The following is a 12894-nucleotide window of genomic DNA, read 5'->3' as shown; positions in this document are numbered from 1 at the left end:
TCTGAGAAATTATCAGGTAAGAGATATGCAACTCAGTTTTTGAAGAATGGCCCTTTGAATCCCACATCACATTAAGAAGAGGCCTCATTTACAAGATCAGAACTAGGAATGAGTGGTCAAAGTAGCTCCTACAATTTACAAGTTCTCTGAAAAAATAATTTGATTTGTCAGAGGCCCAACACCATTTGGATCTTAGGCTATCTTAAATTAATCAAGATAATCAGTTTTATCTTATGCCAGAGCAAAGCTCAAATCTAGTGTTATAGAGAGGCTAAACACAAAAGTTGTCTGTACCAATATCCAGATTCTGGAGAATCTTCCATTACACTGTTAAATCCTTCAAAATCTGCAATTTTCATTCACTTCTAATAAAGTACAACTTGCAGCTTTAGCCAAGGTGTACATCATTAAATTTAAGATATATCTATTTTAAGAATAATATATGTAATATAAGAATAATATATGTACTCAAACGTTCTTTGACACTGTTCAGCTTGAACAAGCAAAAAACTCTGATAGTTACTATACTATCACAATAATTTTTTCATCTCTCATTCATTACTTCTGTCCTGTTGCAGGACTGGAGAGCCAAAGCAGGGAAACAGAATGTAGCTAAAATATCATACCAAGGGAATTCTATCATCTCACAAAAGTGAACAAGGAGCAGAAATGAGGGAAGCTTGGTGGGATTTATTTTCAGAGGAAGTGTGCAAGGGGAAGTACAGGTCCAAAAATTACTTTCAGTTCTTAAACAGTTGCATCATTGATTATGGAGATTTGGAAGTCTCAACTTGGTTGCTTTTCATTTTTCTAACATTCATTAATCTGCCATTAAATTTCAAGGAGAACAATCTAATGGTTAACTCTACCTTTGGTATAATTTTTTTCTAATTACAAACAGATATTACTTTTCTTCTACTTCCAAGTATTTCAGTCTCATTGCAATACATCCATAGAAGTGTGGCAGGTTATTTCTCTCCTTGTGAGCAACATCAAGAGAAGTTTGGAATCGGTGGTCACATAGCCATGTAGCCACAAAAAAAAACCCAAAGCAACCATGCTGCAAGCCAACTTCTACATGAGGCAAAAAAAAAGAGCCTGTTAGAAGAAAAAAAATCATCCAATACTTGCCTCTTGCTCCTCTGAAAAGGATTTTGTAGTGCTTCTCTAGCCTCTTTGCCATGTAATTTGCATTTAGTATAGCAATCTCAGAAGCATGCTTCAGACCCTTTGCTCCCATTGTCTGAAAGAAAAATAACATGAAGAAAGAGATCTAAAACCGGTCTAAAACAAGCAAAGTGTGGTCCTGCATGACAGAGAGCAGCACCTCAGTGCACCTGGCTAGTTCTAAGGCAGTCACTCTGCTTTTGCACTTTTCCACACAACACTCAAGGAGAAGCACTGGATATTGACTGAGGGCACCTCTGCTGTATGTTGTTTATGAGTGTCCACCGTGTAAGGGGTTTAGCTTGAAGTCCACAAATGAATGACCCAAACCTTTCCTCAAACTGAGAAGCTTTGAACTGAATAGAAAAATTGAGAACACAATGTCAAAAGGCACAGGCTGCCTGTCTCCATCTCAAAGCAAGACTGTCCAGAGAACTTTAGGTGGGATATTATAAATAAATGACATTTTACACTGTGAGAAAACCAATCCCCTTAAAAATTTCTAATGGATAAGATATTTTGTAATGGGAACCAGCTTCAAGTCAGAAATTATTTTTACCCACAGCTGAAAATGGAAATTGCACCACTTCATATTTGGTCATTTCGAATTCCAGGAGAGCTGGTTTCCCCAGCAGAGGAAATTCCCATGGTTAAGAGTATCAAACTGGCAACAAAGTGCTCTGAATGACACTCCCCCTAGGTTCACTCTTCCCCAACTCTGTTACTGGAAGTGTTAAATGTAACTCAGGAGCCCCTGCAAACCCTTCATCAAATAGAATTTGAATCTACAATCATCTCTGTTGGCTAAATATACGTGTAGCCAAATATTTGGTGGCTTATCACTAAATTGCAAGGGATTAACAAATCACATAGATTATGATCAAGGTGTTTCACATGTAAAACCAAAACTAAGTTCAGTTTTCAAACTCCTCTGGAATTCAGGATATTGTAAAGCTGAATGTTACATAGATGTCAAATACAACAATACTGAAACATACAATTAAAAATACTCTTGGGGGAACAGTAATTACCAGGCAGCTTTTAAACATGAAAGCTTCAATGTCAGAAAGTGAAAGCCTGACTGCAGTTTTCTGTCTGGTGTCCGCTTATCTCAAGATCTATTACAGACAAGAGGTAGGACATCAGGACAACTCCTGTATCTAACTCTTCTTTCTCGTGGCAACATTGTCCTTCTATAAAACAAGTAGAATTGATGGATGTATATAACCTGTAACTGTACTGGAGTCACTTCATTTCACTGCATTTCAGTCTGTGCAAACATCTCACAATTAGCTGCTCTTAAACCTGTTCATGTGGTTCTAGTGGCCATTGGACTTGAAAGAGAAACAGAACCTCAGCTGATACTTCCTTACAGAAGTCTACACACCTTGATATACACCCAGGAAATTGGCAATATAGCACTGGAACCCCAAGGTGCAGCACTGACAGTACCCAAAGGACATGCATCCTTATCCGTCTGTATTTTGATCACAGGGTGGGTAGGCAAGTAGGGAGCCAAATGTTTCTTCCTAAAACAAAAACAGTGATTTTAGAGCTTAGATGTGTGTTCCTGTGTTACCATATCTGGACAGCTTCAGCAGTAGTTTCTCTTCACCTTGCTTCCAAATACAGTCCTCTAGGAAGTAAGATCTATGCCTTCTTCAAAAGAAAGTTTATTATCACAACTGGTGCCAGTGGAGGAGGGCATTCAGTTTTCAACCTATCACAAGATATTAATGGAGTTATCCAAATAAAAATTTATTTCTTTAAACTAGTAAGATTATCTTCCTTTAAGGAAATACAAATGCTCCATAGGATAGATTCACACAGCTTGTGTAGCACTTCTGTGCTCTGGATTACATGCAGTACTATCAGCCCTCAAAGTCCATCTCTTACTCAGGAAACAGATTGCTGAGTGAGGTTTACCACACACACTAGAAGGCCAACATGGCAGCCAGGGTTTGGGGATACAGGTGAACACCAGCATGCTTGAGATTAGTACATGACTGTGCTGGAAAAGGACAGATGTTTGCAACCAACATAACACCTCTCCCATCCATGACTCTGTCCTGAAGTGAACACCCAAACAAGATTCACTAAGATAGATAGATATATAGAATTTTTTGTTTGTTTGTTTGTTAAGAAAAGGCTAATATAGAGATACCCACACTCCAATTGGTCCCATTCCAGGTCCTCCTCCTCCATGGGGAATGCAAAAGGTTTTGTGAAGATTTAAGTGAGAGACATCAGATCCATAATCTCCAGGACGACACAGACCAACCTGTCAAGGGAATACTCTGTTTCAAGACATTCTTCATATGCCATTCAAGACTATTACTAAATGCAAGGAGAACAGGTTGAAAAAGTTGGTGTGTGTTCCATGTTTTTTCTTTATCATGATGCAAGAACATGATGCAAATTAGCCTCATAGTTCTTGCTTATCATAAGCAAGAACGATGCCCGTTTGTTTTAAGAATTCTTAATTACATCTGTAAATAATGTCTTCAATAAAGGGTAGGCAGACTAACCCAATTTCAGTGAACAAGTCATAAAACTTATGACACATTTCAGGGCAAAACCAAATAAAAGTGAATTACTTCCACCATCTTATTTTTATTACTGTTCTTGGAAATCTCACATCATCCCCCAAATACTATGCCATCTTGCATGGAAGCTGTGTTATGGTCTGAACTGAGTACTGCTGTGCTATTTTTATTCCAAGGACTCCCAGTAGCAATAAATCTGCCTAGGTTTTGTACCTGAGCATTCATATTTGCTCCATCTAAGTAAACTTGGCCTCCATGTTTGTGAATGAGGTCACACACATCTCCAATCTCCTCCTCAAACACACCGTTGGTGGAAGGGTATGTGATCATGATGGCTGCCAAGTTCTCCTTGTGCTTGTCCACCTGGAGGCAGGGAGGGGAGAGAAAAAAAAGTCACTAAGCCTCCTAAAGCTTCTCAAGATTTTACAAAAAAAGTACAACTAAAGAAAGAGTGGGTGAGAAGCAAGCCCATCAGCAGACAGTCAAAGTACTTATACAATACTGGATTCCTTCCTTCAGCCATGCCTATGGAAAAGGAGTGATTTCTGAATAAATCAGAATTTTAAATCTGGGAAGAAGGCAGTATTAAAAGGTAAATATAGATATAAATATATATCTCTGTGTATATATATATCTGTATATCTATCCATGTATATATAAAAAATACTCACTTCTGGGACCTTCAGACAACCAAATGAAACATCTGGCCTTCAAGTTAATGTGAAATAATGACCATTCCCCCTGCTTTCAGCAATAGAGTTCTATAAAAGTTTGCTCAAATGTGGAAATGTGTTCTGCTAGTCCCTTGCATTGCAAGATTCACCTGCAGCCAATGTACTTTAAAAGAGAGAAAAAATGTAGTTGCCTAGCAACACCTTCCTCAGCAGAGGTGGACTTTGCTAAAAGAAGGCTGATACGCAGTTTCAAATGCTTCACATTCATGAAAATGGCTCGTTCATTTCCAGTACTAGCTGTGGACCAAAAGGGTCTGCTATAAAAGAGTCTACTGTGTAAAAAGACTCTTTGAGTAAATCCTGCACCAAAGATCCCCAAAATAAAAGAAATCTCACAAGTGTCACATGGTTAGTGTCTGAGTGAGAAAAAAAAAAGAAAAGCATTTTACTTATCCTTTTGAAACATATATTCTCTATTATTGCTTAATTTTCTCTTGTAGAAAAATGTGATTCAGCTGCCAATGCTATTACCTTCAGAGAATAAGTGTTCCTTGAAAAATCAAAGATAATGAAATACTCACCATTGCTTTCAAATGAGAAATATCAATGCTCCCATTTTTATCCACTTCAATTGGCTGAATCTTCATCCCTGCCATTTGTGCACTTGCTGGATTAGTACCATGAGCAGATTTCGGAATAAGGCAAACCTTGGAAGGGAAAGGAAAACAGAGCCTAAAGTATAACTGGTTAATAAAATCTTAATGTTTTATGGTTTACACTCAGCTACAATTCATCATCAAAATTTTGAAAGGAAATCCTGATGGTACCAGCAAACTGCTGCTTTTGCTGAACCATGCTAATAAATTTTTTAAAGAAAATCCATTCAGGTGTATTTAATTTGGTAATTAAATACACATTACCAAAGTTTCATTTGCTGCATAATCATATTTAGGGATGCAATTCCAGAATATTATTTCAGATACTCATATTTAAAATCTTCTTGTCTCACCCCACCTTTTTGTAAAACACTTTTTTTTTTTTTTTCACAGTTACCAGTCTCCATATGTACATATGACTTGAAAGGAAAAACTGCCTAATTCCAAATTTCCACAACTTCTTCTGGCTTCCAAAGCATTTTTTTCTGTATTCTATTCAAAACAAAAATTCAGACCTAAATATTTTGGCTATAGATGAGAAACTCAGAGCTATTTGTATGCTCTGTACAGTTAACATTAAAAGAGGGGAAAAAAAAAATAGAAACATTTCTACTTAAATAAATGCATGTTCTTATTAATCACAGGAAAATGGTGCATGTGTCAGGATATTTCCAGATATTTTTTAGGAATTCCACCCTTTCTAAAGACAATAAATTTTAAAAAATATATATATAATAAAAAGTCTTTTACTTTATTTTCCTGAGTAACTGCATGATGGCTTGTGGAACTCTATCATCCACAGTGATGCTGAGACAAATGTGAATATTTGAAAACACCAGGAACACAGGGACGGCAGCACCAGCGCCAGGAAGCACTGTGACACATCTGTAGCCATTTTGTCCACGTAGCTGAAATGTAAAGCGGCTCCAGATGGCCAGCAAGGCTTGCTGGTGCAGACATCACCGATCACACAAAAAAGCAGGGATGTGAGCCGTCAGTTCATGCCCACTCTTTTTTCCCACAAGAGGGCACCAAATCCAAACACAGCCAACTATGAGACCATTGAGCTGCTGGTACAATTTACTTTCTCCAGCCCAGGAGAAAGAAGCACTTCAATTGAAAGGCCAACACTTCGTGGGCATTCTTATTTTCTTACTCCTTTTTATTCTTTCCCGAAGTATCATGATTTTCCTGTAACATTTGAAATCTGTAATGTGTGAGTAAAGAGCAAGCAGCCCACAGGCTCTCCTGTGCAGTTCACCTCTGCGTACTCTCAGACCACAGAAAGACCCACAGACACCCAGAGAAGCTTGAGGATCTTGCACAGAATAAGAAATGGCAGATGATATGTAGACAATCAGAAGACAACTCTCCAAGGAAGAAAATTTTAACCTAATTTCACTTCCTGCTGAGTAAAACTACTCAAAACAAGGTTTGTAACTGTAAAGAGTGGCTGCCTTCTAATGAGTTTAATGTGATCTGGATGCAACAAAGAAACAAAGAAGACAACGCTAACATTCAGTTTTAGGTGAATGCTAGCCTCACATAGAGGCAATAGTTCCCAGCAGGCCAGAACAGCAACGCTTCCATTTTGAGAAGGCAAATGAGTCCCAAAGCTAAGGATAAAACCAGGTTCAAAGGACATCTATGCTATTGCACTAAGGACTTTTTTCCTACTGTTGAAAGCCAACTCTATGGGTGTATGAAAGAAGAAGACCTAAGCAGTCTCAGATTTCCAAGAAGTTTTTGACATGATCTTGAAAAATGTTCCTAAACTAACTTCCAGTGGGTTGAGTGGGAAGGTACATATGTATTTCATGAATACATGTTAAAGCAAGAAAAATACTCAGTTTTCACTGTATGGAAAGGCCATCCTAACAGAATATTATAAATATCTGTGCTGGTTCTCTAACATTTAAAATTACTCATAACTGTGTTTATTATGGAGACACACAGTGAAATGCCAAATATCCTGTTAATACAAAAACCCCCCAAGTCACTAAAGGAACTGATTGCAGAGTTCAGAAAAGGACCCACAGTACTGAGGGGCAGCATTCAAAACAGTATACATCTACTGGAGGCAGACAGATCTAAAGAATGACATGAGAAAACACATCTTAACAACCCACCATTGTGATCTTTAGCTTTGAACCTACTGCTACTAAAAGATCTCATCATTTAGGTGGGAAAAAGAAGCAACTGCATCAAAAACTAGAAAGGGAAATAAGAGAAAAAAAGTAAAAGGAATACAGAAGCTTTAAAGATAACCAAAGATAAAATGGCTTTTTTGAGAAGGATGGACAAATAACTGGAATCCAGCAAGGAAATGAGGATGGAAAAGAATAGAATAAATAATTCCGGAATTAACACATGATATGTAAGCTGTGAACATGAAAGAACTGTTCATCACCTTTCAAGAGAGAGAAGGCGTTAGATGAAATTATAAACGTATCTCAATTTTCTTCCCTCCTTCCTGACTTCCCATGCCTGGCCACATGGCATGTGCAATGGTTGCTTGGGAATTAAAATGCCATAAACATGACTTTCCCTGCTTTGCCCTCCTTTCCCTGAGCTTTTGTTGTTAAGCATGCCCCTTTGGACAGCCAGGGTCAGCTGTGCTGGCTGTGTCTCTCCCAGCACCTTGCTGACACCCAGCCTCCTTGCTGGGAAAGGACAGGGGCAGGACAGGGGCATAGAGAGAAAGCCTTGACACTGTGAAAGCACTGTTCACTATTTGCCAAGAGATCTCTGTGTTATGAACAGTGCTTCCTCCACAATTCATGTGGAGAAAGTTAAGACCACCCTAGCCAAACTCAGTACAATCACCCTTCCGGGGAGTGCCCTGTCTCATTCTCACTGTAAAAACTTTTAAGATGTTAACCAAGGATCTATGTGGGAAGCATGGAATACTGAAAGCCTATCAGAGGTGATGATACACAACCTAGCTTCTCTCTAGGTGAGTCCCAGCTGCTGAATCAACTCTCCACTTCCCACCCAACATTTCCCCACATAAGTAGTGACACTTACAGTTCTGTGACGCTCTCCTTTGGCATTTAAATAAGCTTTGATCGCAGCCAAGCCTGTGTACTCTCCTTGGGCTCCACTGCAAGAAGAACACAAACACTCTTACACAGCACACAAACCAGGAATGCCACCTCTCTGCTGGAGCTTCAAAACTGTCCAGCCCTAACCCTTATCAATGACTTCAGGAAATTAAAAGGAGCACATTCCATAGGTTAAATTACAAATGGACATGCTTACATTAACAGCTAGATGTAAATTAAAAGAGTAGATGACAAAGGTTATGCCATTTTAGGCGTTTATACTATGATGTTAAATCCTTATGGTGACTGAGTTGATCCACGTTTCTGCACCTAGCAGGGGACTCTGTGCTTGATTACAGAGGCAAACTAATATTGAAATGCATAGCAAAGTGTATATAATGAAACATAAAAGGTCTTTCAGTGACAGCCTAAGAGCAGAGTAAGTTCTTGCTGTTCATTTTGTATCAAAACTGCTAGAGGACATAAACAGGCTGCAGCAGTACCCATTAAATGCTGCTCTAATAATTTCTGTGAGCACACAGATCTTAGTCGTTCTTAAGTCAAACCTAGTGCACTACCAACCAGTTTCAACAATTGAACACCTGGCAGTTCTTACATCTTATTCCTATTCCAAATCTTTATTTTCAGTTCATAGGAGGAAAATATTAAAAGAATTAAAAAGACCAAATCATTGAACTTTTAGAAGAGATGAGACAAAATAAAATACTGTAGTTTAAGAAGTTTTTTAAACTACTTAGTAATTTCATAATCTTGTATTCAAGACAAATTTGATTTTGGAAAATTCTTACAATTTTGGCTTGCACATTCTCTTTGGAGATAAGTTTTTGGAATTGTGTCTCAAGGTGCAAACACACAGAAAAAAAATTCCTACCTATTTGGCTGGAAGGAGATTTTGTCGTAGCCTGTAATCTCACATAGGTCCTTCTCTAAATCCTTGAAAAGCTGCTGATACCCTTGAGCTTGATCCAGAGGAACAAAAGGGTGGATGTTGGCAAATTCCCTCCATGTAATAGGCTATAAAAATAAAAATAATTTAAAAAAAACAACGTAAAAGAGTGCTGTAACAAAATACAGACAGCTCTGTGCTGTTGCTAAACTCTGTGAAGGAAGGAAGTCTCCTTGTGGTCCACGAAGTATCAAGCACCAAGTATGTTGATCTGCTGGAGGCTTGGAAGGCTCTACAAAGGGATCTGGACAGGCTGGATTGATGAGGCCAAGGCCAGTCATATGAGGTTCAATAAGGTCTAATGATAACTGATTAAATGTTAACCTTTTAGCTTTTTATTTTGGTAATCAGATCACGCAAGGATTTGGGATATTATAAAGAAGTTAAGCCCAAAGCTTAGAAGTAGCTTATAGAATTTTCCCGTTTCTCTCTTGCTCTTTTTTTCCCTTCTCAACAGATCATCAAGTCCAGGTTGATGTTTAAGCCATGGGATGCTGCAAAAGCCTACAAGGTCAGGAGCTAATGTGTATGTCTCAAAAACTGATGGACAGATAGCAGTGGAACCAACCAAGGACTGTTGATAAGAGCATGCTGCATAAAAGGGCAAGAAATAACAGGATGCAGGTGGAGAAGGGGGCCACATTGAGGTAGAACAGCACTTTCCTGGGACAATAGTCCTTGCTCTGGCTTCTGGACATAAGCACGAAGAGGGCATGGACTGTTCACCAAAGGCTGATCCAGTGAGGGGAATCAAGACCACCAAAGACCCCCCAAAGCCCTCTGGCCCATTTCCAGAAAGGCCTAGAACAACTGTGCGTGGACTATGCATGATAACTAATTTTCACAGAGAGCAAGAAACTTGTCTCCAGGGTCAGGAAAACTTAGCTATAAAAAGGTAGAAGCCCCAGCGCAGAGGCGCCTGGGACCCTGGACACACCAACAGCTGGATCATCACTGGAGTCAAGACTGGTTGATCTTTCTTCGCACCTTTCTTCCATTCTTTCTTTCTTCCTCTCTAATTTCACCCCCCTCTCCTCTCTTCAATCTTTCACTTATTCAAAACACACCATCATGGGTTTATGCTAGAAGACAAGGGACTAATTTATACCAATTTCAATGCCAAGTTTATAATTTACTAATACAACTCTGTAAGTTTATTTTGTGGACTCTGATTTTGTTCATTTCTTTTTGACTAGAAGTATCTGCAAATCTGGGGTGCTGCTTTCCCCTTAAGAGTGTGATATCACATTTTTACTGGCATTTCTGTGCCCTTGGGTCACAACACCCTCCAGGCAGAGCTAAAGGCTGGAAGCAGAGTGCCTGGCAAGACCTGGGGGTGCTGGTGACAGCAGCTGAACAGGAGCCAGCAGTGCCCAGGTGGCCAAGGAGGCCAATGGCATCTTGGCCTGTGCCAGCAATAGTGTGGCCAGCAGGAGCAGGGCAGGGATTCTCCCCTGTACTCAGGGCTGGTGAGGCCACACCTCAAAATCCTGTGTTCAGTTTTGGGCCCCTCACTCCATGAGAGAAATTGAGGTTCTGGAGCATGTTCAGAGAAAGGCTACAAAGTTGGTGAAGGCAAGGTGGGCTTAAGGAGTGCTCATAGGATCACAAGTCCTGCGAGGAGCATCTGAGGGAGCTGGGGGTGTTTAGGCTGGAGAAAAGGAGGCCCAGGGGGGACCTGGTGTCTTCTCTACAACTGCCTGACAGGAGGGTATAGCCAGATGGGGTTGGTCTCTTCCCAGGTAGTAACTGATAAGACAAGAGTTTAAGACTGGATATAAAGAAAAATGTATTCACAGAAACCCTTTGAACAGCCTCCCTAAAGAACTGCCGAACAACACCCCTGGAAGTGTTTATAAGATATGTAGATACGGTGATCAGGAGCATGGTTTACTGATGGACGCAGTGCCAGGTTAACAGCTGGACTTAATCTAAAAGGTGTTTTCCAACATAAATGATCCTATGATTTTCCGTAACAATTTTCTAACATTAAGAATATGCTTAAAAATCCTTAACGTTCTCCTACTACTTAGTTTCACCTACCCTTACATAGACCTGTGGGATCACAGGGTAAACAGAGAGGAGTTGTCTGGAATGGTATTACTTTTACTTAGAGGAAATATACAAGACATAAAACAGTGAAGGGAGAGAGAGAAAGCAGTGAAAGAAAGGGGACAAAAGAAAACTGGTGAAAGATGAAAGTGAGAAAACAACAGGAAGAGAGCAAAGGAAGCTCATTCCAAATCAACAAGTCATTTGGTGATCAAACAGCCTGGCTAAAGCTCTGCTTCATTTACTATCAGTTAGAAATATGAAGATATCTGGAAACCCTTCAGCTGGGGAAAAGGGAATTATCCTAAGAAATTGCAAACTGAAAAAGAAGCATGAATTGCCAGTCCCACCTGACTCTTTCCATATTTCTAAGGATTTGATTTTAAGATCTGTAAAGCAGCCAGAAGTTAGGTAATGCAACATTGCTTGAGGGAGGACTGTGACACCTAGTCCCAAAAAATTATTTTCATAATTTTTTTCAAAATGGAGTCTTCAAGGCCACATATGTTACTAGTGTTGTTGCAGTCCTACTTGTCCTACTTGTGCTTTTCAGAAATTTTTCTTAGCAGAAAAGGGAGAGGGTGACTTTAGCTACTACTGAGACTCCCTTCTCAGCTGGAGTATTAGAGCAAGAGCAGCCTTCTCTAGAATGACACTGGCTGGATAGTTTATTCATGTGAATACCAAGTGAGACAGTATTATTGCAACTTACTGTGAGTTCAGCAGAACTATTGAGCTTCATTGTGCAGGACCCCTAAAAATATAAACACACATCAGTATTTATGGAAATACATAAGCACGTAGGTAAGTACAGGTTTTTCTGTCTTTTCAGTAAATACCTACCAAGGGAATCATGCTGTGAACAAGGGAAATATCTTTGTTTTCTAATCTTTTCATGTACCGCACAATATTTGTCTCAGAGTGATAGCTGGAGAACACAAAACACAGTGTTAAGGCAAGCAGATTAGTTATACCAGCTGCTACAAAGGAAAAGAACATAACAAAGAAGTATGACTGGGGAGAGTTATTAATATATACAAAGTAGTTCTTTCCAAACTGGCACTTCAAGCTTGCTAATAGCAACACAGATTAAAAATGCTTATTATTATCTCAGTAATACTACCAGTAAATATAGAATACAAGGATACCATGTCCTCAAATAGTAGGTTGTACAGTGCAGCAGACTGATGGAAAAACACATTCCTCAGCGGTCATGAGTATTGCTCTGCTCATTTAAAATGAGACAGATAACTAAAAATGCTACTAAATATCTTATTTTAGAGTAATGAGTCACTGTATAAATCTAGGTACAAAACTATCCTCAGCTGACTCCACTGCTACTTTTGAAAGGAGATATTTCAGATTCCCTAAAAAAAGCAAACACACATTCACGAACCTGTTGAAAACCTGGTGTGTCAAGAAATTAGAAGTTCTCTTAAATGGGGTGCTAAGGATGCCTTTGGTTTCTTCACCCATACCTTCAGCAATTAGCTCCTTCAACAAAAAGAAACAGAGTCAAACATTTTCATGGAAATTTATTTTTCTGTAATCAACTTCCATTAGAACTGGCTTATGCTACCAGTTTACCTCAGGACTTATTCAGCTTTTAAGGTGAAATCTGCCACCTTTAATATCATATGTGTCTGCATATGCCTAGCATGACAACAGCATTGTATTAAAACTGGGTAGTTTTAATGTCTCAGAGTAGCCCTCATCTTGTAGGTATTCCTGCTAAATGCTAATGACATGCAAAAAAAATTCCATTATTTATGGAAATAAATAACTGAC

The 12894-nt window shown here is 39.1% G+C and overlaps 1 protein-coding gene across 1 annotated transcript in view; it reads right to left on the bottom strand.

Moving 5' to 3' along the window:
- GLDC (glycine decarboxylase) overlaps window positions 1–12894 on the bottom strand; it is a 39687-nt gene that overhangs the window by 3637 nt on the left and 23156 nt on the right. Inside the window, exons 12-21 of the mRNA XM_058827583.1 lie at window positions 12503–12600; window positions 11950–12034; window positions 11819–11860; window positions 8980–9122; window positions 8071–8146; window positions 4969–5094; window positions 3927–4076; window positions 3336–3448; window positions 2555–2696; window positions 1132–1243 (exon numbers count right to left, since the gene is read on the bottom strand). Of these exons, the coding sequence (XP_058683566.1) occupies window positions 1132–1243; window positions 2555–2696; window positions 3336–3448; window positions 3927–4076; window positions 4969–5094; window positions 8071–8146; window positions 8980–9122; window positions 11819–11860; window positions 11950–12034; window positions 12503–12600 (1087 nt within the window). The remainder of the gene's footprint in view (window positions 1–1131; window positions 1244–2554; window positions 2697–3335; window positions 3449–3926; window positions 4077–4968; window positions 5095–8070; window positions 8147–8979; window positions 9123–11818; window positions 11861–11949; window positions 12035–12502; window positions 12601–12894) is intronic.

The sequence above is a fragment of the Poecile atricapillus genome, chromosome Z (genome assembly GCF_030490865.1).
Source record: "Poecile atricapillus isolate bPoeAtr1 chromosome Z, bPoeAtr1.hap1, whole genome shotgun sequence".
In the NCBI taxonomy this organism is placed as follows: Eukaryota; Metazoa; Chordata; class Aves; order Passeriformes; family Paridae; genus Poecile; species Poecile atricapillus.
Note: the sequence above shows the minus strand (reverse complement) of the source record. Positions and strands in the feature narration are given on the sequence as shown.